Here is a 26477-nt window from a genome sequence, read left to right on the forward strand (position 1 = left end):
TTTTTTTTTTGTTCCGCCCTTTACCCACCCTACTATTTTCCAGGGTCGGCCCCCTTATACACAGCACACTAATATAATCAGCACTGGTTGGGATATACTGACATACACACACAAAAGGGACTACAACTCCCAGCATGTGTCATTCAGGAGTCTGTGGTATAACACCAGCATGCTGCCTCTGTAGTCTCCTGGGGGTTGTAGTTCACCACACCTCTATAGGGCATACACCAGTGTTTCCCAACCAGGGTGCCTCCAGGTGTTGCAAAACTACTACAACCAGCATGCCCGGACAGGCAATAGCTGTCCGGGCATGCTGGGAGTTGTAGTTTTGATACAGCTGAAGACACCCTGGTTGGGAAACAATGCACTTTGTTTGTAATATACTGAATAGGCTAGGCCAGTGTTTCCCAGTCATTGTGCCTCCTGCTGTTGCAAAACTACAACTCCCAGCATGCCCAAAGGCTATCAGGGCATGCTGGGAGTTGTAGTTTTACAACAGCTGGAGGCACACTGGTTTGGAAACACTGGTGTAACATGATGTGTATGCTGAATAGGCTAGAACAGTGATTCCCAACCAGTGTGCCTCCAAGTGTTGCAAATCTACAACTCCCAGCATGCCCAAAGTCTGTCAAGGCATGCTGGGAGTTGTAGTTTTGCAACAGCTGGAGGCGCACTGGTTTGTAAACACTAGCATACACACACACATAACAGGGACTACAACTCCCAGCATGTGTCATTCCCCCCCCCCTTTCAGACATAGAAATCATTCCCAGTCCAAGATTTATTCCTCTGCAGTCTATTCATCCCCAGCCCATGCACTTTGTTATCCTCCCCTTCAGATAACACTCTTATCTTCTCTGTCTTCTTTCAGTGCAGACCTGCATCCTCAGAAGACAGAGCAGGGGGAGGGGAGATGAGGAGCTCTGTGCTCTGGCTTCTTTCTCTCATGCACACCTGCGTCCTCTGGGAGGGGGAAATGAGGGGGTGTGGCTTCTTTCTCTCATGCAGTTCTGAAAGAACAGAGAAAAAAAAGGCCCTGACATGTTGTCCACAGCCTAATCCTAACATGGCCGACGTTGTGGACAACAGTAAGAGATCCAACACAGAACTACATAACTTCCTGGCTCACAAACAGGTAAGAAAAAAAAGACACATGCTATACAAACATATAATACATGTCATCTGCAAAAAACATGAACATTAAAAGAAGATGCAATATAGCCAAAAATCTTAACCACCGGAGTACCCCTTTAAGTCTTTTTAATTCAATAACATTTAGGGGTTAGTTTTACTCTCTTTGGCAATGAGTCTTTCGTTCTCCTATTTTACTGCTTTTATTATTATTATTTTATTTTTTTTTCCCTATAGCTGTTTAATGCTTTTTTTTTTTTTATCGCCTTCCTGTTTTAGAGGCTTAAATGCTTTCTTTTTGCTATTTATTTCCCCTTTACATGTTTATTCAACCACATTGTATAGAATCCTATAAATCTGGTCGTATTAAATCGTATCTTAACACATGCATCCATATTAGTCTGTTGCGTTTTTGTCCGATTTTTATTTGGGTGGAAAATTGTAGTTGACCACAAATTTTTTTGTCACAATTCAAAAACGAATTACATCGTTTCCGATTTTTTAATTTTTTTTAACATTACTGTCTGTAAATCATATAGAAGAATATCACCGTATGTTTTGATCCATTTAATCATACAGAATTTGTTTTAAAAAGTTCTAAAAAGATTGAGAAACATAAAAATGGGTACAATATTTTTAAATAAAACTGACAAAAACGTGGGAAATACTACTACCATCAAACTTTACGATTTTTAGACACATCAGATTTTCCTTCTCTCTCTCTCTCTGTATTTGTATAATATCTTTATACCACTCATGCCGCTCTTTACACAGTGCTCAGGAGAAATCATCGGGCACAGTGCTCAGCAGATCACTTCAGTCTATTTTATTAATCATTCAGTGGGATTCTCTGGAACCCAACCAAAATTTGACATGTTTGAAGTTTCTTAAAAGGTAATCCCCTTTAACATCTGCACTGCTGACACAGAAAAGCACATGGGTAATTTTTTTTATAATAATTATCTGTATCTGTATCTTTTTATGGAAAAAATTTGCATCATGTGACCATTATTCTGCAGTCACATATTTATGTAACTATGTAACAATTAACATTAATTAAATCTGTCACCAGTGTCACCTGCACTAACTTGTCGCTACCGACAAGTGCCCCAAGTTAGGTGCCCGGATCTGAGGAGATTACCGAAGATCCCCGCCACGGAACGGGACAAGGTAAGTACCGTTGTCATCAGTGTCACCTGCACTACCTGTCGGTACCGACAGGTTAGTGCAGGTGACTTCGGTGACAGATTTCCTTTAAAGAAGAAGTATCATGGAAAAAATCTTATCCCCTATCCAATAGATTGCGTGGGGTCAAAGCACTGGGGCCCCTTGCGATCTCCTGTTTAGAGCCCCGACTCTCCTTCACAGCGGCCTGCCATGCCCCCTCCATATAGCTCTATGGGAGAGCCAAAGATTGCCAAACAGCTCTCCTATAGAGCTATATGGAGGGGGCGTGGCGGCCCCCGCTTTGGGCGGGGGTTGTAACGCGCCACTGTGAAGGAGAGCCAGGGCTCAATACAGGAGATCGCGGGGGGCCCCAGCGCTTGGACCCCTCCGGATAGGGGATAAGTTTTCCATGATACCTCTCCTTTAATGCTCATGCAGAAATATAAACTCACATCCCTTCCCCATTCATCCAACCATACCCCTTCCCTTCAATTCTTTGGTTGAACTTTATAGACGTATATGTATTTTTTCAACCATACTAACTATGTAACTATTATTTTATTTTAAGCTATATTGCTTAACCCCTTAAGGACTCAGGGTTTTTCCGTTTTTGCACTTTCGTTTTTTCCTCCTTACCTTTAAAAAATCATAACCCTTTCAATTTTCCACCTAAAAATCCATATTATGGCTTATTTTTTGCGTCGCCAATTCTACTTTGCAGTGACATTAGTCATTTTACCCAAAAATGCACGGCGAAACGGAAAAAAAAATCATTGTGCGACAAAATCGAAAAAAAAAACGCCATTTTGTAACTTATGGGGGCTTCCGTTTCTACGCAGTGCATATTTCGGTAAAAATTACACCTTATCATTATTCTGTAGGTCCATACGGTTAAAATGATACCCTACTTATATAGGTTTGATTTTGTCGCACTTCTGGAAAAAATCATAATTACATGCAGGAAAATGTATACGTTTAAAAATGTCATCTTCTGACCCCTATAACTTTTTTATTTTTCCACGTACGGGGCGGTATGAGGACTCATTTTTTGCGCCGTGATCTGAAGTTTTTATTGGTATGATTTTTGTTTTGATCTGAATTTTTGATCACTTTTTATTCATTTTTTAATGTTTTAAAAAGTTACCAAAATACGCTTTTTTGGACTTTGGAATTTTTTTGCGCGTACGCCATTGACCGTACGGCTTAATTAATGATATATTTTTATAGTTCGGATATTTACGCACGCGGCGATACCACATATGTTTATTTTTATTTTTTTTTACACTGTTTTATTTTTTTTATGGGAAAAGGGGGGTGATTCAAACTTTTATTAGGGAAGGGGTTAAATGACCTTTATTAACACTTTTTTTTTACTTTTTATTTGCAGTGTTATAGGTCCCATAGGGACCTATAACACTGCACACACTGATCTCTCATCCTGATCACAGGCGTGTATTAACATGCCTGTGATCACCATTATCGGCGCTTGACTGCTCCTGCCTGGATCTCAGGCACGGAGCAGTCATTCGTCGATCGGACACCGAGGAGGCAGGTAAGAGCCCTCCCGGTGTCCGATCAGCTGTTCGGGACGCCGCGATTTCACCGCGGCGGTCCCGAACAGCCCGACTGAGCAGCCGGAATACTTTCAGTTTCACTTTAGAAGCGGCGGTCAGCTTTGACCGCCGCTTCTAAAGGGTTAATACCGCACATCGCCGCGATCGGCGATGTGTGGTATTAGCCGCGGGTCCCGGCCGTTGATTAGCGCCGGGACCCACGCGATATGATGCGGGATCGCGGCGCGATCCCGCTTCATATCGCGGGAGCCGGCGCAGGATGTAAATATACGTCCTGCGTCGTTAAGGGGTTAAAGGGGTACTCCTGTGGAAAACAATTTTTTTTTAAATCAACTGGTGCCAGAAAGTTATACAGATTTTCTATGGTTTTCTATGGAAAGGTTTTCTATGGAGATTTTCTCCTGCTCTTGGCAGTTCCTGACATGGACAGAGGTGTCAGCAGAGAGCACTGTGGTCAGGCAGAAAAGACATTGAAAAAGAAAATAACTTCCTCTGGAGCATACAGCAGCTGCCAAGTACTGGAAGGATTACGATTTTTAAATAAAAGTTATTTACAAATCTGTATAACTTTCTGGCACCAGTTGATTAAAAAAAAAAGTTTTCCACAGGAGTACTGGAAGGATTCAGAATTTTTAAATAGAAGTAATTTACAAATCTGTTTTTGGCACCAGTTGATTAAAAAAAATAGTTTTCCACCGGAGTACCCCTTTAACCAAACAGACGTATGTGTAATTCCTTCACTGTGCAGGTTGTGAACCTGGAATTTATGTTACTTCTTTAGCCCATTATCATAGTGTAATGTTGTCTTCTTTTATCTTTTCTGGTGATATTTATTCTAAACATTAAATATCTAGGTGGCCTCTTTGTCACTAGGAATCAATCAATCCCCAAGTTGGCATTTCTGTTATTTCTCATTTAAAACGGTGACATACAGGTTCCTAGCCAAATAATTGTCATACTACAGTAATTTCTTTTAAAGGAATAGACATTGATTTGGCCCCGTTTCTTGTAAAGTCCATTTCAGACGAATTGGAAAACGATTAAGCTTTTTGGGACAGAAATCAATTGGCATCAGGACACAATCAGGTTCTGTAGACCTTGCAGGAAGCTGTTCAAGCAGATGACAGGTATTACAATGTTGACACAAAGTGATGGTCGAAGGACCACATGTGATCATGTCAGCTAGACAGCTCCAGACGCCTCAACGAGCCCCGTTACCATTGCCTTTCATCTGTTTGGACAGGCCTGTCATGCACGTAGCAATAGCTATCTGTGCTGTCAGTGTTTCTCTCCCAGTGATGTTTCTGCAAAGAGACATCCTAGAGCAAGTTATTTAAATACAAATGGCAGAGTTTTATTATTTACAAGAGTCCTAAAGAGGCAGCTGTCACTCAGACCTCTGAGAGCTAAGCTTATACAGTGATGCTTAAGGGTCAGACATTGTGGATCAGATACATAGATTTACACTGGTAACATGCTATGTATTCATATGTGGCTACTGAAAGATATGTAAAATAAGACCATATGGATATTGCTAACAAATCATCAGTAGCATGGGCCTGCATTCATTTAGCAGGGGATTGCAAGAAAGATAGATGTGTTAAATATAGAGACAATATTCTACTTGTAGATGGGCAGAAAGCTCTGGTGGCTTTTTCACGGCATTTGAAGGGTTAATGTCGGCATTAGCATGATCTCTAATGTACGTCATTAGCGGCGGGTCCCCAGCTACCAACAGTAGCCGTGACCCTCTGTCTATTAAGTGAGAGCAGCTCCTGCACTTGCCTCATAGTCCAATAGGGAATCAGGAGGTACATATATGTCCTGGTTCGCCAAGTACCAGGCAGCCAGGCAAGATGGCAGCCCCCATCAATATGTACAAAAAAAAAAAACTGCAACTTGAAAATAGAAATTCAGTATTTTGCTCTAATAAAAAAAAAAAAACCTAGGCTAGGGTCACGCATGCAGTATTATGCTGCGTATTTTTCTACCAATTAAAGTCAGTGGGTAGCAAAATATGAAGCTGATTTTGCTACCCATTGACTTTAATAGGTAGGAAAATACGCAGTAGCAAAGTACACAGCAAAATATGTTGAAAATGCTGCAGAAAGGAGAAGTCCTTCTTTTATATTCTCCATATCGTTTAAATCCCCCTCTGGCTGTGATTCAGAAGTGTATAGAAAAAATATCCATGAAAACTGAACTGCAGCTTTTTTTGCCAAACAGTAAGGTGTCACACTAGTCTAAAATCTGTGTTTATTTTCTTATTGTAATATTTTCTATTCATTTTTTTTATTTTTATTTTTTTGCATTATTGTGTGGTTACCATCTTGCTTGTGCTGTTTTTGAAAAGGCCTTGTGATGTATTTTCGGGGGATACACGTGTCTATCCTTACTTTTTTTTAAAACTTTGTTAAAGAGCACCTGTCACTAAATAAATGTTTTTAAAATAACTCAGGCTATGTTCCCTAACTACTCTTAACACCCCTCCCACCCTTAGAAAAAATGTCAGAGCTTTAAAAAGCTGTGTATCTTACCTTTATTCACATAGTGAAATCTTCCAGCAGGAGAAAGTGGGCATTTCCCAGTAGGCATGACATCACTGGAGCCTGCTGGGGGACCACTTCTGCCCTCACATCGTTGCAGTGCTGTGATGAATAGAAGACCTCAAGCTCTGTGCAGCAGCTTTCAGTCTATGTATCTTTCAGTGAGGCTCTTTGCAGCTTTCAGTCTGTGCAGCTTTTAGTCTGTTCAGCTTTCAGTGAGGCTCTTTGCAGCTGTCAATCAAGTTCAGTGCAGAGAACCACTTCCTGAGTTTGGACTCCTGCCATTACAAGCAGGAGACCAAAATCTGAGATTTTGACCAGATGGAATGTGTTATTTATTTGGCACAAGGAATCAAATATTAAAAATCCTGTTTAATGACAGTGCCCATTTAAAGGGTAACTCTCATTAAAATACATTTTTGCTATTGCACTCCTTATGGTAAACAAAAAATATTTTTTATATACTTTGTTCAAAAGAAATGAATTTTTCTTCTATGTCTAATTTATGCTTAAAAAAGCTCAAGAGCACATTTTCCCCCATCTCATACACAGACTTTGGACCAAGTTCCAAACACAGGAAGTGCAGGTTGGAGTGCTGAGGGGGGGGGGGGGGGGGGGTTGTCCAGCCTCATCCAATAATAGCTCCTTTCACACTTAACTGCCATATGCTGTTGGTTGGACACCCCCCCCCTCAGCACTCCAGGCGGCACTTCCTGTGTTTGGGCTTCGGTCCTAAGTCTGTCTATAAGATGGGGGGAAGTGTGCTCTTGAGCTTTTTTAAGCACAAATAAAACATAGAAAACTTAATTTCTTTTAAACAAAGTATATTAGAAATATTTTTATTTACCATAAGGAGTGCAAAAGCAAAAATGGGAGTGCCCATTTAAGGAGTTGAAATTCTTCTAAGACAAAGCCAAAACAATATAGTGACATGCTAGTTAAACCCTCAATAGTACTAGCAATACACAGTACTAGCTCTAGGTGGCTACACATCAGTTTGCAATCAGATTCTTTAAAGGGGTACTCCGGTGGAAAACTTTTTTATTTTTTTTATCAGCTGGTGCCAGAAAGTTAAACAGATTTGTAAATTACTTCTATTAAAAATTCTTAATCCTTCCAGTACTTATTAGCGGCTTAATACTACAGAGGAAATTCTTTTCTTTTTTAATTTCTTTTTTGTCAGGACCACAGTGCTCTCTGCTGACACCTCTGTCCATTTTATGAACTGTCCAGTGCAGCATATGTTTGCTATGGGGATTTTCTCCTGCTCTGGACAATTCCTGACATGGACAGTGGTGTCAGCAGAGAGCACTGTGGTTGTGACAGAAAAGAAAACCAAAAAGAGAAAAAATTCCTCTGTAGTATACAGCTGCTAATAAGTCCTGGGAGGATTAAGATTTTTTAATAGAAGTCATTTACAAGTCTGTTTAACTTTTTGGAATCAATTGATTTAAAAAAAAAAAAAGTTTTCCACCGGAGTACCCCTTTAACCCCTTAAGGACCTAGGGCATACAGGTATGCCCTGGCTCCCTGGTACTTAAGGGCCCAGGACGTACATACGCCCTTGGGAATTTCGGTCCCCGCCACGCATTGGGTGGGGATGGGAACGGGATGCCTGCTGATCATTCAGTAATTAACATCATGAATTAAAGCACAACAAACGACGATTGCATATATCCATTTCTTTTATCCAAAGTTTCTTCAATTGTTACATAAACAGAAATAAATAGATACAACAGAGGATAATCACCCAGTGATAAAGTAGCAGTAGCTAGTCGATCAGGCAATTGTAGGATTCATCAGCCTCACCGAGGTCTCCTGTTCTTGGCCATGATCTGTTGCATCTCCTGCGGGCTGGAAGTTGGACTGCTCAGTAGATCCGAGCACCGACCATGAACCTGGCAATGTTTCAGGGGGTAGAACTCCCTTTCTCAAGCCTATCACATCCACCACCATGTTAAATATACCATACTTCTCGCAAGAACATTAATTCTTTAACAAAGTAGAAAAATACATAAAAACATTAGTGAATGTACTACACATTAAAAACACTCATGCAGAGTAAAACAATTTTACAAAAATACATTGAACGAACAATTTTCATTAATCCCATTCGGAACTAGCGTTCCTAACCTCTGGATCCAGTATACATCACGTCTCAGTAAGTTATTTTTGGTTAACTCTTCCTGTCCTGTACTCTATCTCTTCAAGCACCATCCACCTTAAGTCACATACTTGATGACCATTTAAAAAAAAATGTCTAGCCAGACTGGTTTCCCCTAATTTATCTTTCTTCTCTTCATCTTTTTTCATTACCTCTATTTTTTTCTTATAATTTCTTATAGCGCTTTTATTAAAATTTTGTCTGATTTTCGCAATCCTAGATGTTTGACCGACGTAATATATTCCACACGGGCATTTAATTAAATATATAACCTTTTTGGTCTCACATGTAAAAAAAAAAAAAAAAAAACTTTAATCGCTATCCGTGTGCCTTTTGTGAAGTGTGTTACTGTATCTCCCTTTGTGATCCCAACAATTCTGACATGCTCTACACGGGAATCTACCCCTATTTCTCGCAATCGCGTGGATGTCCGCCATTAACCCCTCAGATTCCGTGATCAATAAAGATCAAGGTATCTGCAGCATTGCGGTCACTAAAATGGATTATCGGATCTGATCATCCAGAACGGCAGATGGAGGTCCCCTCACCTGCCTCCACTGCCTTCCACCCTATGGGGACTATAAATGTTTAAAATAAAAGTCCATTTTTTTTTTAAACCCCCTCCCCCAATAAAAATGTAAATTGTCCCATTTTCCCTATTTCTCCACCCCCCCAAAAAATGTAAAAGCGTAAAAAATACAAAGCAAATACGGCGCAAAAAATGAGCCCTCATACCGCCGCTTATACGGAAAAATGAAAAAGTTATAAGTCTTCAAAATAGGGAGATTTTAAACGTACTAATTTGGTTAAAAAGTTTGCGTAAGGCGCAACAGTAATAGAAAAGTATGTTATCATGGGTATCATTTTAATCGTATTGACCCAAAGAATAAAGAACACACGTCATTTTTACTGTAAAACTTGCAAAATTGCGGTTTTCTTTTTAATTTCCCCACAGAAATAGTATTTTTTTGGTTGCACCATACATTTTATGGTAAAGTGAGTGATGGCATTACAACGGACAACTGGTCGCGCAAAAAACAAGCCCTCATACTAGTCTGTGTATTAAAATATAAAATAGTTATGATTTTTTGAAGGCGAGGAGGAAAAAATGAAAACGTAAAAATAAAATTGTCCTTAAGCCCCAAATGGGCTGAGTCCTCAAGGGGTTTATCACTTTTTTAGTTGATTTAGCGTGTCCATCATAAGTAGTTAGGAACATAAATCTCTCCCTTTTCTCTAATTTTCTCTTTTTATCCTTCCTTTTTGTCAGTTGTTCCCTTGGTATTTTGTCCACCTGCTGCGCAGCCTCTTCCACTTCAGATCTTTCATATCTCGTCTGTATAAACTTTTCAATTATGTCATTTCTATTTTTTGATATTCTTCTTCTGAACTACAAATCCTCTTAGTCCTAATTATTTGTCCTTTCGGTATGCCTTTGAATACCTGCGGGGCATGCGCACTCTCTTTATGAAGTAGATTATTTCTATCACTTTCTTAACGTAAAGTGTGGTCTGTAATTTATTAGTCAAATTTTTCACTTCTACATCCAAATAATGTATGTAGGTAGTGCTTGCCTCACAGGTAAATTCAATTAACGGATGACATTGATTTAAATATTCTACATATTCATCCAATTCTTGACGTGTGACGGTCCATAGGACGAACACGTCATCCACATATCTCAGCCATTTCCTCACCTTATTTCCCAATGGATGTGCTGGAACATACATTTCCTCAAATTTGACCATAAAAATATTGGCCAAACTAGGGGCTACTTGAGACCCCATAGAAACTACGGTACTTGTCTCTGTAAAAAAAAAAAAAATCTTCACTAAACCTAAAATAATTTTTTGTGAGTATAAGTTCCAGTGAATCCATTTGGAACCCTATCTTAGCATTGGTGAGTATTATCTTTAAAGGGGTATTCCAGGCTAAAACTTTTTTTTATATATCAACTGGCTCCGGAAAGTTAAACAGATTTATAAATTACTTCTATTAAAAAATCTTAATCCTTCCAATAGTTATTAGCTTCTGAAGTTAAGTTGTTGTTTTCTGTCTAACTGCTCTCTGATGACTCACATCCCGGGAGCTGTGCAGTTCCTATGGGGATATTCTCCCATCATGTACTGCTCCCGGGACGTGACATCATCATTGAGCAGTTAGACGGAAAACTTCAGAAGCTAATAACTATTGGAAGGATTAAGATTTTTTAATAGAAGTATTTTACAAATCTGTTTAACTTTCCGGAGCCAGTTGATATATATATATATATATATATATATATATATATATATATATATAAAAAAGGTTTTGACTGGAATACCCCTTTAATCAATTGTTACCTGACAACTATCATACCTTCCTTATCCGGGATATTTGTGTACAAACTTTTGATGTCCTTAGTGCACAATAGACATGTTTCCTCTATATTCATTTCTACCAAATTATGCAAAAAATCATTAGTATCAGCTAAACAATTCGGAAGTTTTTTTTAATAGAAAACCGTCCACATACACAACCAAGGGATACAGGATAAAGACTTGAGTTGACCCCCGAGACTATGGAACCTCCCGGGGGGCAATTCAAGTCCTTATGAACCTTGGGGAGTAAATATAGCATAGGAACATGAGGTGTTTAATTAAACAGTATATTCTTTAGTTCATGAGATTTCATTACACTTTATCTCCTGCCTAATTTCCTCTGTAGGATCTTTATTCAATTTTAAATACACCTCCTGCTCCTGTAACTGTTTCATTGCCTCTGCCACATATAGAGACCGGTCTTATATGACCGTCGCCCCCCCCCCCCCCCTTATCGGCCTTCTTTACAATAATTTCAATGAGTGCAACTCTTTCTTCTCTAGAAAAATTTGATTTTAATTTATATCTTTCTTTATCCCATTCCTTTGTATCTTCACTGATTACCATCTGTTGGAAACGCTCTAATAGACTGCTATTCACATTTGGGTCAAAATTACTTTTCTTTCTAAGTTGGTCAGGTATACATTCCATATCTATACTTTTCCTTATATTGCGATTAATATAAAAAAAATGCATTTTCCAACGTATACTCCTACAAAATTTATAAAAATCCACAAGAAAGTCAATCCACGAGCAGTACAACTTCCCGCCTGCAGTAGATGCAACAGATCATGGCCAGGAACAGGAGACCTCGGTGAGGCTGATGAATCCTACAATTGCCTGATCGACTAGCTACTGCTACTTTATTACTGGGGGATTATCCTCTGTTGTATCCATTTATTTCTGTTTATGTAACAGTTGAAGAAACTTTGGATAAAAGAAATGGATATATGCAATCCTCGTTCGTTGTGCTTTCATTCATGATGTTAATTGTTGGACTTATACTGGGGAATAGGGAGCCCTAGTCTGAATGCATGGGAGCCACCCAGGGACTAATCAGTAATCCGCTGTGTTATTGTCAGATACTCGATTGAAATCATTCAGCAGGCATCCCGTGCAAATGCCTGGAGGGGACCTGAGACCCCCCTATGTCGGCGACCGCCGCAAATCGCCGATCAATTCAGATCAGCGATTTGCGGCGATTCTGGGTCAATCCCGGACCCGAAAAAAAAGGGTGATTGGTGAAGTCCGAGTCGGCACCAATCACCCCTGCCCAGCAGGCCACCTCACGAACGGCGGGATTCAATTTTTTACACTAACATGCTGGTGTTGCCCCACTTTTCATTTTCACAAAAGGAAAAAAAGACCCCCAAAATATGTAACGCAATTTCTCCTGAGTACAGAAATACCCCATATGTGGACGTAAAATGCTCTGCGGGCGCACAACAAAGCTCAGGAGTGAGAGTGCCATGTACATTTGAGGTGATTTGCACAGGGGTGGCTGATCATTACAGCGGTTCTGACATAAACATACACACACACAAAAAAGCACCCAAATGTGACCACATTTTGGAAACTACACCCCTTACAGAAAGTAACAAGGGGTATAGTGAGCCTTAACACCCCACATGTGTTTGAAGAATTTTTGTTAAAGTTGGACGTGAAAATTATTTTTTAAAAATGTTTTCACTAAAATGCTGGTGTTATCCCAATTTTTTCATTTTCACAAGGGATAATAGGAAAAAAGTCCCCCATAATTTGTAATACCACTTCTTCTGAGTAAGGAAATACCCCATATGTGGATGTAAAGTGCTCTGCTGGTGAACTATAGGGCTCAGAAGAGAAGGAGCGCCATTGGGCTTTTAGAGAGGGAATTTGGCTGGAATTATAGGCCATACAAAGCCCCCATGGTGCCAGAACAGCGAACCCCCCCCCCCACATGTGACCCCATTTTGGCAACTACACCCCTCACGGAATGTAATAAGGGGTGCAGTGAGCATTTATGCTCCACAGGTGTCTTACAGATTTTTGGAACAGTGGTCCAAAAATATTAAATTTTTCATTTGCACAGCCCACTGTTCTAAAAGTCTGTCAAACGTCAGTGGGGTGTAAATGTTCATTGCACCCATTGTTACATTTTGTGAGGGGTGTAGTTTCCAAAACAGGGTCACATGTGTGGGGGGGGGTCCACTGTTCTGGCACCATGGGGGCTTTGTAAACGGACATGGCCCCCCATTTGAATTCCAGCCAAATTCTCTCTCCAAAAGCCCAATGGCACTTCTTCTCTTCTGAGCATTGTAGTTCACCCGCAGAGCACTTTGCATCCACACATGGGATATTTCCATACTCAGAAAAAACGGGGTTACACATTTTGGGGGGGGGGGGCATTTTCTCATATTACCTCTTGTAAAAATGGTAAATTTGGGGGGGAAAAAACAGCATTTTAGTAAAAAAAAATGTCATTTACACATCCAACTTTAACGAAAAGTCGTCAAACACCTGTGGGGTGTTAAGGCTCACTGTACCCCTTGTTACGTTCCTTGAGGGATGTAGTTTCCGAAATAGTAGGCTATGTGTTTTTTTTTTTCTGTTATGGCACCATAGGGGCTTCCTAAATGCGACATGCCCCCCAAAAGCCATTTCAGCAAAATGTGCTTTCCAAAAGCCAAATGTGACTCCTTCTCTTCTGAGCATTGTAGTGCGCCTGCAGTGTACTTGACATCCACACATGGGGTATTTCCATACTCAGAAGTGATGGGGTTACAAATTTTGGGGGACAAGTGAAAAAATTTTTATTTACAAATCCAACTTTAACAAAAAGTCATCAAACACCTGTGGGGTGTTAATGCTCACTGTACTCCTTGTTATGTTCCTTGAGGGTTGTAGTTTCCAAAATAGTATGCCATGTGTTTTTTTTTTGCTCCATAGGGGCTTCCTAAATGTGACATGCCCCCCAAAAACCATTTCAGAAAAAACTCACTCTACAAAATCCCATTGTCGCTCCTTCCCTTCTGAGCCCTCTAGTGCACCCACAGAGCACTTTACGTTCACATAAGAGGTATTTCCTTACTCGAGAGAAATTGGGTTATAAATTTTAGGGAGATTTCTCTTCTATTCTGAGCATTGTAGTGCGCCCGCAGGGCACTTGACGTCCACACATGGGGCATTTCCATACTCAGAAGAAATGGGGTTACAAATTTTAAGGGGCATTTTCTCCTATTACCTTTTGTAAAAATTGAAAATTTGGGGGGAAAAAACTGCATTTTTGTGAAAAAAAATTCATTTAATCATTTACACATCCAAACTGGCTCTACAAGAACATGCGAGTGTAAAAAATGAAGATTTAGAATTTTCTCCTTCAATTTGCTGCTATTCCTGTGAAACACCTAAAGGGTTAACACACTTACTGAATGTCATTTTGAATACTTTGAGGGTTGCAGTTTCTATAATGGGTCATTTATGGGGTATTTCTAATATGAAGGCCTTCAAATCCACTTCAAAACTGAACTGGTCCCTGAAAAATTCTGATTTTGAATATTTTGTGAAAAATTGGAAAATTGCTGTTGAACTTTGAAGCCCTCTGATGTCTTCCAAAAGTAAATGATGCAAACATAAAGTAAATGATGTAAACATAAAGTAGACATATTACATATGTGAATCAATATATAATTTATTTGGGATGTCCATTTTCCTTTATAAGCAGGGAGTTTCAAAGGTAAACATTTTTTCACATCTTTTCATGTTTTGGAAGTATCGACAAAAATTTACCACTAACATAAAGTAGAGTATGTCACAAAAAAAAACAATCTCGGAATCAGAATGAAAGGTAAAAGCATCCCAGAGTTATTAATGCTTAAAGTGACAGTGGTCAGATGTGCAAAAAATGGCCAGGTCCTTAAGGTTAAAATGGGCTGGGTCCTTTAGAGGTTAAAGGGGTTCTCCACTGCCCTGCCTTCCGGAGCTCTGCTCGCAGCGTCCGGAAGTGTTCGAGGCCGTCCCTTCGTGACGTGACTCCCGCCCCCTCGTGACGTCACGCCCGCCCCTCTGTCTATGGGAAGGGGGCGCGACCGCAGTCACAGCCTCGAACACGGAAGCCCGCACACAGTAATAAACTTCCGGACACTGCGAGCGGAGCTCCGGAAGGCAGGTCAGTGGAGAACCCCTTTAAAGGAGTAGTCTCATGCAAAAAAAAACTTATCCCCTAATCCGCAAGTTTTAGATTCCAAGAGTCCCGCTGCAATCTCATGTACTGTACAGGGCTCTCCCGTGGAGCAGCGCGTCACGACCCCCGCCCGAAGCAGGGGCCACCACGCCCCCTCCATATATCGCTATGGGAGAGCCGTTCAGCTATCTTCAGCTCTCCCATAGAGATATATGAAGGAGGCGTGGCGGCCCCTGCTTCGAGCGGGGGTCGTGACGCGCCTCTCCGGGGGAGAGCTGGGGCTTTTTACAGGAGATCACAGGGCCCTCTGCAATCTAAAACTTATCCCCTATCCTACGGAAAGGGGATACGTTTTTTTTGCATGAGTCTATGCCTTTAATTTTTGAAGAGGCCTCTTGAAAAGTGTAAGGAGCTATCTGGTTGGTATGGGCAACTGCACTACTGCTCCTCCACACAAGTTTAAATAAATCTTCCACATAGAGCATATATTTCTTTGGACAGAGTATCGTTAAACAGAGGGGCAGATTTACTTAATTGGTCTAATAGTGTAGTGTACATAGACAGTATAAAAATGCTTCAAATTTATCACAGTGACTCTTGATAAATCAGGTTTATCTTTAGACCATCTAGTCTTAGATTTACTATTAGCTGGCTTAAGCTGAACTAGAATCTTGTGACAGAATTCTCGTGCAGCTTTCACACATTGCATCAGATCTGAAGCCTTCCCCCTTTAGATGCTTTTTGAAGAAAAAATGTACACATTACAGTATATTTGGGACCTTTTTCCTAGCAGGGCAATCTATGGGTGATATATGTAGCTGTAAAGCAAACATTTGAATTCATACATGTAAGTATAATGTATGAAGTTCAGCCTAATAGCGGCATCATCATCAGATGTGATGTGACTAAGTTATAATAATATAGGAAAACCAAGTGAGTACACAACCAACCATGAAATGGAATATAAAGGTTTTAGATGTCTGAATATTCAGTTGTTTGACTTAATATTTGATATTCTCTTAGGTGCTGTAGCTTCCATGTTCTGGGTTGATGCTGAGTTGGGAAGTGACATCTACCTTGATGGTAAGTTCCGTATACACAGAAGAGGAGGTTAGGAAGATACTGTATGTTTAGTACATGACCTTACTTTTAAAGTGCTTATAGCTTTTTGTGTATCCTTATCTTTCATTTATTTAAGTGGTTGTAGTTATATAGAGTTTTTAAATTTGTTAAACATGTACTGTATCTCCTAGTTTTGCAAAAGCATGACATTTAGTGCACTTTAATTGCATTCTCAGCATGTATTCCCTGAGAAGAAAGCTCCTTGACGCTGAGGTCTTGGTTATATGAAGTTTTTATTTATTTTTTTGCAGATATGCAATGTTTGTGCTCTTTTGCATGTTAACAGCAGGGTCACAATTTAGAGATGAAACCAGGAAGTGATCAGATCTTTGGGGAGAAAAACACTTTAGGGGTGGAGGTCATTTTACCTAAAAACTATACATTTGTTCTCCTTTAGATATGTGTATATGGTAAACAGCTGATTTAGCAACTTTACTTTGTATGAAAACCTCTTTAGGGTTTAGTCACACGTACAGGATCCTGCACATATTTGATGTACACTATTTGAAGTTGCAGATTTTATGCTGTAGATGACAGTATGAGTAAGACGCTACTTGGCTTTGTACTCGACAATCTTCTTCTGTTTCATATTTGCATATGTGGCGTGGTCCGCGCCAGTCCGTGCACTTCGGCAACCGGAAGGTGAGCTGGCGATTTGCTGCTATACAATAAGAACTACTGACACATTTCTGTTGCATTTTTCATTAGCAATAGGCAGAAGGGGGTTTATCACCATAAACACTTCTCCACTATACACCAAATAAGAGGTAATTGTCTGATCACAGGGAGCACAACATTTGGGACCCTCTGCAATCTCAAGAACAGACCCTCATAAACTTGGAACTCTGAAGATGTCTATGGTGGTAAAACCGTTTAGGTGTATTCACAGGTACAGTATACTTGATGTGCAGAATTTAAGCTGCAGATTTTATGCTGTAGAGTCTAATATAAACTAAGTGACTGAACACAGCTTCAAATCTGCAGCTTCAAATCCTGCCCATCAAATATTCGCCGGATACTGTACATGTGAATAGACCCTTAAACAGCATCTTTACCTAGTGGTACTTTTAAAATGATACTATAAATAACTTATTTGGCTACACTGAGCTTTGGAGAAAAATAAAAATTATACACCATTATTTAATGTAGTACAGTGTTTTAGATAGCTTTGTCCAGTTGCATCAAGCTCAGACAACAAAAAGGCTGGGTATAAGTGACTGAAGTTATGTACCTTGTGTGGCATACAGTGGATATCTGCCTGACCTTGTAAAATATCCACAATACTCAAAACCATATTTGGCTGCTGAACTGTTTTCAAATACAAATGTCTTTGTACTTTCTACAGGCATTATGTCCGTAGTAGATGCCAAATATGCTCTGCAGGTGAGTAACCTCATAGGCTTTGTTCTGTTTGATACATCCAAAATGGACATTTGAGCTCCAATTCCTGATAATATTTAACATTTTACAGGCATAGATAATACCAACGATGTGTCTAAATAGTAAGGGATTGGAAAGGGAAAGTTATTTCACTGTGAGATTTAGTGCTTGGCTCTAAAGGAAGGGGAAAGCCTGTCTGTGGCACCAGGACAATAGCACCATGGAACATAAGATGTCAGGCAGAAAAAGACATCTTTGGCTACTTACGATCCTGGAGGCCTAAAAATGTTTGGTAGGTACTAAATCATTCAATTTACTGGCCTCAACTAAGCTTTATGTCTGGAGGAAACCAGGCACTGCTCAATACCTGCCCAATACAATCCCAATAGTAAACCATGGTGGGATGTTAAGGGAAATTTGAATAGAGCAAAGTATAGAGATATTCTTATTTAAAACCTGGTGTTTTCCACTCCTGACCGCTCCCGCAACATGGGTGTCCCATCCCAACCTAATGTCTGTACATTCCTATATGAGGGGTAGCGAGGTGCAGGGCATTGCACCCTAGTTTCTGTGTACATTACTATACACATGGGGATATGAGCAGAGCATTGATTGCACCCTAGTTGCTCTGGACACTGCTATAACCATGTATGTGTATTATACTGGCTGGTGAGGTGACGACAGGTCCATGAAGGCAGACGCTTGAATGGCCATTGTATGTGCTACATCAGGTACCGTACCACCAGCAGTCAGTAGGTGGAGGAGACAGCGGGACAAGAGGCTGCGCATTGCATTGCAGTGCTCCAGGAGCACTGGGATTCTGAACGGGAGGGTGGGATCTAAGTTACAGAGGCTGGCAGTGTGCAGGATTTGTGGGACCCGCATAGTGCCTGACTGCCCGTTCCCACACGTAGCACCCTTATTACCACCCAGGCCTGCAAGTTTTTTTGAGTCCCATGGGATTACAATCTCGATGCAGGGCTCTGCTATAGACTTCAGACTGGGCCGAAGCTGCATCTTCCAGCAAGGCAATGACCCAGCTAAGCACATAGCGAAGACAACACAGAGATGGTTTACAGACAACTCTGAATGTCATTGAGTGGCCGATCCCAGGGCCCTGACTTGAACCATTCTAACATCTCTGAAGAGACCTGAAAATGGGCGTCCACAGATGGTCCTAACCAATCTGACAGAGCTTGAGAGGATGTGCTGAAAAGAATGGAAGAAAATCCCCAAATCCAAGTGTGCAAACCTTGTGAAATTATACCCAAGAAGACTGGAGGCTGTAATCACTGGCAAAGGGGCTTCAACTTAGTACTGAGTAAAGTAATAAGTCTGAATGCTTATGGCAAAGCTAATTTTTTGTTTTTCCTTTATTATTTGCTAAATTGCGAACATTTCTGTTCTCACATTCTCATTGTGTGGTATTGAGTGCATAATGATGGGGGGAAAACTTGAGTTTCGTTGATTATTTTAGCACAAGGCCACAACATAACTAAATGTGGAAAAAGTAAAAAGTTCTGAAGACTTTTCAAAAACCTCAATTTTATGTATGCCAGCCCCACGTGCCATAAGTGGGTATGCTTCATAAAGTTGCTCGGTAATTAATGCCCAGGCGGAAAAACAGTATCAGTGTAGGCGAGAAGTCTTAAAGGTTGAACATCATTGTCACCCTCTTAAAACCCATCAGATCCTATAACTATCAGTCACGACCCAATTGGAATTCTGTCATCACAATAGGAATCCTTAAAGCTCAGATGCCGTAGAGAGAAGTAACTTTCCACTTTTCTGCAGTAGATTTGCTAACTTGTTCAATTCCTTTGGCTGTATGCCTTGACCTCAATAGCTGAATATCACAGGATTTCTTTCAAGTCAATACAAGCAGTGACAGTAGAACAATAAGGAGCAATTTAAAGAGTGTCATGCTTCAGAGACCTGGCTCACCGGAGGCCAGACTCAAAGAGATACCGCTATATCACCACACTGCTAAATTGAAACTGAAGTGGGAATTGATATCATGGGCGATCACTCTAATGAGACTGTCACCCACCCATCTGAAATATTTATTTTTTCATCATGGACAAATGATTGGACAACATGACATGACAGTTGCCTTCTTACTATACCTGATGTTGTACAAAATTTACATATATTTTCTTTTCTTTTGATGCTAGATAAATACCATTTATCGGGCCAGTTTTACACAAATAAAAGCTAGGAAAGAAGACATTGAAGGAGATCACTATATTAGAAGGCACATATTATTTATGAAGATATTTTATATACAGTACATACATAGGAGCTCATGTATTAGTATTTCTACCGATTCATTAGCTTATATATAATGCATATATTATTTAAGTAATAGAATTGCTTGCTACCTTTCTTTATAACGTGATGGTTTATTTTTACTTGACATGTGTATTGATATATGACGTACATGACAAGTTACATGATGTTATCTATTAACTATCCCAATGTGCAGATTTTTATTATCAATAATAGTTTTGTCTACAATATAAATATATAGCTTATATAATATTATTTTACATACTCCATCACTCTTTTAAATAGCCTATGTCTGGTATTTGCCCTATTCACTTTAACAGGAATATTCTGCAATACCAGACATAATCCATTTAAAAGAGTGGCACTGTTATTGGAGATTAAAAGCAGATCCGTTTTTCAGTCTTTGACAAACATGGTAATTTTGGTGCATTACTAATTAACCCTGTTGCTGCCAATGACATACTAGGTACATCATGGCAGAAAAAGGAAAAACACAATTTAACTGTGGACTATTTGACATGTATCGATTTTCATTTAAACTTTAAGTGGTTTTCCAGACACAGGAGCTCACCCCTCAGCTCACTGTTCACCCCTCATGCTGCAGCAAATCACTGGCCCAGTGGTCACAAAACAAGTATCATGTTGTTACCAGCTTATTTATTTGTTACAGTACTTCATATTTCAATAGTGGGTTTAACATTACTTAGTAGTTCCAACTTACCAAACATTATGTATCGCAATGTATGGTTCTGAACTAGTAATGCAATAACAAAATGGAATTCTATACATGGTTGATTTTAATACAGAATCAAAGTTAAAAAAAGATGATATAAAGTTGTGAAAACGGATCTCCATGTTGCCGTCTGGTGGTGTACTAGCTTGTACTTTACAATCATCAGGGGTAGTTTTGTATGTTATTTTTTTTAAATCACTTATGTTGCAGGTTTTTTGGCAGACATGCACATCATTTATCATATGTGTGATAAGTCCACCAAAACTAACAAAATGACTTTACAACACAATTTCTTACTTTGTAAAGCAAGTTTCTAGAACAGCACTGAAGGTGGTCAATGTTTGTGGTTTTTTTTCCCCAACCATTGCGTTGTAATTTTGTGTATGTTTAAAAACCCACAAGTGATAAATTAATGACCACGGCATGTAAAGTGGCCTACATAGACAAGTTTTCATATAAAAGTTTGGGCACCCTGCAAAGTTAATATCCTGTACTGCCCCCTTTGGCAAGTATCACAGCTTGTAAACACTTTTTGTAGCCAACCAAGAGTCTTTCAATTCTTGTTTGAGGTATCTTTGCCCATTCTTCCTTACAAAAGTCTTCCAGTTCTTTGAGATTTCTGGTGTCTGTCACGCACTGCTCTTTTAAGGTCTATCCATAGATTTTCAATTATGTTGAGGTCAGGAGATTGTGAAGGCTATGGCAAAACCTTCAGTTTACGCCTCTTGATTTAATCCGCTGTGGATTTCGAGGTGTTTTTAGGATCATTATCCATTTGTAGAAGCCATCCTCTCTTTAACTTCAGCTTTTTCACAGATAGCATCAAGTTAGCATCCAAAATTTGGATTTTTCCTTCTACTCGTGAGATGTTCCCTATGCCACTGGCTGCAATACAACCCCAAAGCATGATTGATCCACCCCCATGCTTAACAGTTGGACAGAGGTTCTTTTCATTAAATTCTGTTCCCCTTCTTCTCCAAAAGTACCTTTGCTCATTCCGGCCAAAAAGTTCAATTTTAACCTCATCAGTCCACAGAACTTGTTTCTAAAATGCATCAGGCTTGTCTATATGTTCATTTGAAAAGTTTAAACTCTGATTTTTGTGGTGAGGACGTAGAAGAGGTTTTCTTCTGATGACTCTTCCATGCAGACCATATTTGTACAAGTATCTCTTTATAGTAGAATAGTGTACCACAACTCCAGTGTCTGCCAGATCTTTCTGGAGGGATTGTGCAGTCAAACGTGGGTTTTGAATCGTTTTTCTCACAATCCTGCAAGCTTTTCTGCCTGATATTTTCTTGGTCTTCCAGATCTTGCTTTAACTTCCACTGTTCCTGATGACTGCCATTTCTTAATTACATTCCAAACAGAGGATATTGACATCTGAAAACAATTTTCTATCTTCTTATAGCCTTTTCCAGCTTTGTGAGCGTCAACTATTTTCAGTTTAAGATTTCTAGACAACTGCTTAGAAGAATCCATGGTGCTGATTGTTGGGGCAAGGTCAGATGAGTCCGGGCATTTAAAACCTTTGAGATTGACATCACCTGGTCTTCCCAGATGATGATTGAGAACAATCCATGACACTGGCATGTCTCAGCTTTGCAAAGGGGTCAGTGCATGCTATAAATTCTGCAGGGTGCCCAAACTTTTGCAGATGCCATTTTTTTGTTTTCTGTTATTTTGAAAGTGTAAATGATGGAAATAAAATCTAACTTTTGTTGGCATATTATAAGAATGTCTAATCTATAATTTGATGCCTTTTGTAGATTTTTCCATCTTTCCTTGGCTTCTTTATGCACAATAATACACATTTTTACCTGGGGTGCCCAAGCTTTTGATCCCCACTGTAAGATGTGCTTAAGAGTATTTAAAACTTCTGTAGTAGCTTACACTACCATGCAGCTAAGGCTGGGTTCACATTAGCATTTTTCTTCTCCATTATTCAGATGAATTTAACATTGAAGTCTAATGTAACGGAAGAAAATTCAGACACTGTCTCTTATTTTTATTTATTTATATTTTATAAGCACTTACTTGAAGAGAAACCAGAAGGCCTTATAAATGAAGCTGCAAGGTAATTGAATATCTCTTTTAATGTCTTGCTGTATGTGCTAGAACTGTATTGTCAGGAGAATGCAGTCTGCTGTTTTTAGGGTGATACATGTTTGGTTAAATTCAATGGAGAAATTTCCACATTCCCACGTGAACCTCTTTAACCCCTTAAGGACGCAGGACGTAAATGTACGTCCTGGTGAGGTGGTACTTAACGCACCAGGACGTACATTTACGTCCTAAGCATAACCGCGGGCATCGGAGCGATGCCCGTGTCATGCGCGGCTGATCCCGGCTGCTGATCGCAGCCAGGGACCCGCCGGCAATGGCCGACACCCGCGATCTCGCGGGCGTCCGCCATTAACCCCTCAGGTGCCGGGATCAATACAGATCCCGGCATCTGCGGCAGTTTGCGATTTAAATGAACGATCGGATCGCCCGCATCGCTGCTGCGGGGATCCGATCATTCATAACGCCGCACGGAGGTCCCCTCTCCTTCCTCCATGCGGCTCCCGGCGTCTCCTGCTCTGGTCTGTGATCGAGCAGACCAGAGCAGGAGATGACCGATAATACTGATCTGTTCTATGTCCTATACATAGAACAGATCAGTATTAGCAATCATGGTATTGCTATGAATAGTCCCCTATGGGGACTATTCAAGTGTAAAAAAAAATGTAAAAAAAAGTAAAAGTAAAAAAAAAGTTAAAAATCCCCTCCCCCAATAAAAAAGTAAAACGTCCGTTTTTTCCTATTTTACCCCCAAAAAGCGTAAAAAAACATTTTTTATAGACATATTTGGTATCGCCGCGTGCGTAAATGTCCGAACTATTAAAATAAAATGTTAATGATCCCGTACGGTGAACGGCGTGAACGAAAAAAAATAAAAAAAAGTCCAAAATTCCTACTTTTTTAATACATTTTATTTAAAAAAAAATTATAAAAAATGTATTAAAAGTTTTTTATATGCAAATGTGGTATCAAAAAAAAGTAAAGATCATGGCGCAAAAAATGAGCCCCCATACCGCCACTTATACGGAAAAATAAAAAAGTTAGAGGTCATCAAAATAAAGGGATTATAAACGTACTAATTTGGTTAAAAAGTTTGTGATTTTTTTTAAGCGCAACAATAGTATAAAAGTATATAATAATGGGCATCATTTTAATCGTATTGACCCTCAGAATAAAGAACACATGTCATTTTTACCATAAATTGTACGGCGTGAAAACAAAACCTTCCAAAATTAGCAAAATTGCGTTTTTCGTTTTAATTTCCCCACAAAAATAGTGTTTTTTGGTTGCGCCATACATTTTATGATATAATGAGTGATGTCATTACAAAGGACAACTGGTCGCGCAAAAAACAAGCCCTCATACTAGTCTGTGGATGAAAATATAAAAGAGTTATGATTTTTAGAAGGCGAGGAGGAAAAAATGAAAACGTAAAAATTAAATTGTCTGAGTCCTTAAGGCCAAAATGGGCTGAGTCCTAAAGGGGTATGCCAGGAAAAAACTTCTTTTTTTTTTTTTTATATCAACTGGCTCCAGAAAGTTAAACAGATTTGTAAATTACTTCTATTAAAAAATCTTAATCCTTTCAATAATTATCAGCTGCTGAAGTTGAGTTGTTGTTTTCTGTCTGGCAATAGTTCTCTCTGCTGAAATCTCTGCTTGTCTCGGGAGTTGCACAGAGTAGAATAGGTTTGCTATGGGGATTTGCTTCTAAACTGGTCGGTTCCCGAGACACGAGTCATCACAGAGCACTTAGACAGAAAAGAACAACTCAACTTCAAAAGCTCATGAGTACTGAAAGGATGAAGATCTTTTAATAGAAGTAATTTACAAATCTGTTTAACTTTTTGGAGCCAGTTGATATATATAAAAAAAAGTTTTTTCCTGGATAACCCCTTTAATAAAGTCTGCTGGGTTTAAGAAAAAATGTGCCACTTGTTGGGCTGTTTATGTTTTAAAGGGTATGGTTGTATAAGCTCAGCCACCTCTCCTTAATCTCAGTGCAGCATCAGAGAGGGCCAGGGAAAGAGCAGCCTGCAATATATGTGAAACCGTGCAAAACTTTTAATAAAGACCTTAGGAAAAATCATAGATGGACACTCATTGGTGTTCAAAGCCTTTAGCCACTGTCAATTCAAAATAAATAAACAATAAAACTTCTGCAGCCATTTATTTATTCATGCTTTTTTTTTTTTTTATTACAGGCAAGTGGCATTGGCAGATGTGATTATTATCAACAAAACAGATTTAGTCTCCATCACAGAACTGGAGGAAATGAGATCTGTTGTCAGGTAAATATAAATCATCCTTGTACAGCATACAAGTACAGGCTAAAGCAAATATTCTTTGTGTAAACTGCACTCTATTTTACTTTGGGAACACCTAAAAGCCAACCGTGGTTGAAACAGTTACATGGAATGCTTCCCTATTACAAAGATCTATGGTTCACTCTATATTTGATGGATTAAGCTAAAGTATAAACATTGGAGGAGATTTATCAAAGCTGTCTATGTCCCGCATCAATATAGACCAAACTACATAGCGTTAGGCCGGTTTATTGTGCGCCTAATATATCAAAAGTAGCACGGTTCTTGATAAATTCTGCGCACGGACTTCGGGATCTATGCTTTAGACTGTATTTAAACCTGCTTCAACATGGTCTGACATTTCAGCGTACTCTCAGCCAATGCGACTTGTCGCAGAGAAGTCGCTTTTGATAAATTCAGCACCAATGCATTTTTCTGTCTAAAATAGACTAGAAAGCATCGTGTTCTAAAAATCCTCTAAAGCAAAAGTTGCGAAAAAGTCGCACATATTTAGACTGCGACTTTCAGTGCGACAATTTTAGACAGGAAAAACCCGTCTAAATCCTTTGATAAATCACCCCCAATGAGTTGTAAGAAGTAAGTAACCTGAGTGCACGTAATAATACCTGAGTGACTTGAATATTGATTGAGATTGACAAAAACAAGATAATGATACAATAATTGTAATTTACCTGTATTTCTTTTTCAAGGTCAATAAATGGACTTGCAAAAATTTTGGAAACTCAGAGGTCGAGGTATTACATTTCATGTTTTCTGTGTGATGTTTGCTGTGTGTATATTACTGTCATGGTCGTAAATGTTGGCACCCCTGAAATTTTTCTAGAAAATGAAGTATTTCTCATAGAAAAGGATTGCAGTAACACATGTTTTGCTATACACATGTTTATTCCCTTTGTGTGTATTGGAACTAAATCAAAAAAGGGAGAAAAAAAAGCAAATTGGACACAATGTCACACCTACCGTATATAATCGAGTATAAGCCGATTTTTTCAGCACTTTCAGTAGTCTTCAACCTGCGGACCTCCAGATGTTGCAAAACTACAACTTCCAGCATGCCCGGACAGCCATCGGCTGTCCGGGCATGCTGGGAGTTGTAGTTTTGAAACATCTGGAGATCCGCAGGTTGAAGACCACTGCGGCCTTCGTCATCATCCAGACCCCCCTTTAGTTTTCTACTCACCTCCCCTTGGTGGGAAGGAAGGGTGAACTGGTCCGTGCCATCTATGCTGCAGGGACCATCCGGTGGGGAGGGTTAGTCGATCCGGGCTGTCCATTTTCACCGGGAGGCACTCTTCTCTGGGCCCGGCCCCGGGCTAGTGACGTTGCCTTGACAACGACGCACAGGGACGTTCATGCGCAGGGACCTCCCTGTACGTCGTCAAGGCAACGTCACTTGTCGGATTTTGGCTTACTCAAGTTCATTTTGGCAGAATGTTGTCTTGCTTTTTTATGTCTCTG

General features: G+C 39.7%; 1 protein-coding gene across 15 annotated transcripts in view; it reads left to right on the plus strand.

Moving 5' to 3' along the window:
- Positions 1-26477, plus strand: part of LOC130274472 (zinc-regulated GTPase metalloprotein activator 1B-like) — a 164636-nt gene that overhangs the window by 108914 nt on the left and 29245 nt on the right. For all 15 annotated transcript variants that reach the window (XM_056522871.1, XM_056522916.1, XM_056522926.1 and 12 more), the window contains 5 exons: positions 16128-16187; positions 17572-17609; positions 22659-22705; positions 24897-24983; positions 25709-25753. In XM_056522871.1, the coding sequence (XP_056378846.1) occupies positions 16128-16187; positions 17572-17609; positions 22659-22705; positions 24897-24983; positions 25709-25753 (277 nt within the window). The remainder of the gene's footprint in view (positions 1-16127; positions 16188-17571; positions 17610-22658; positions 22706-24896; positions 24984-25708; positions 25754-26477) is intronic.

Source organism: Hyla sarda, chromosome 1 (assembly GCF_029499605.1).
Source record: "Hyla sarda isolate aHylSar1 chromosome 1, aHylSar1.hap1, whole genome shotgun sequence".
NCBI classification, from domain to species: domain Eukaryota; kingdom Metazoa; phylum Chordata; class Amphibia; order Anura; family Hylidae; genus Hyla; species Hyla sarda.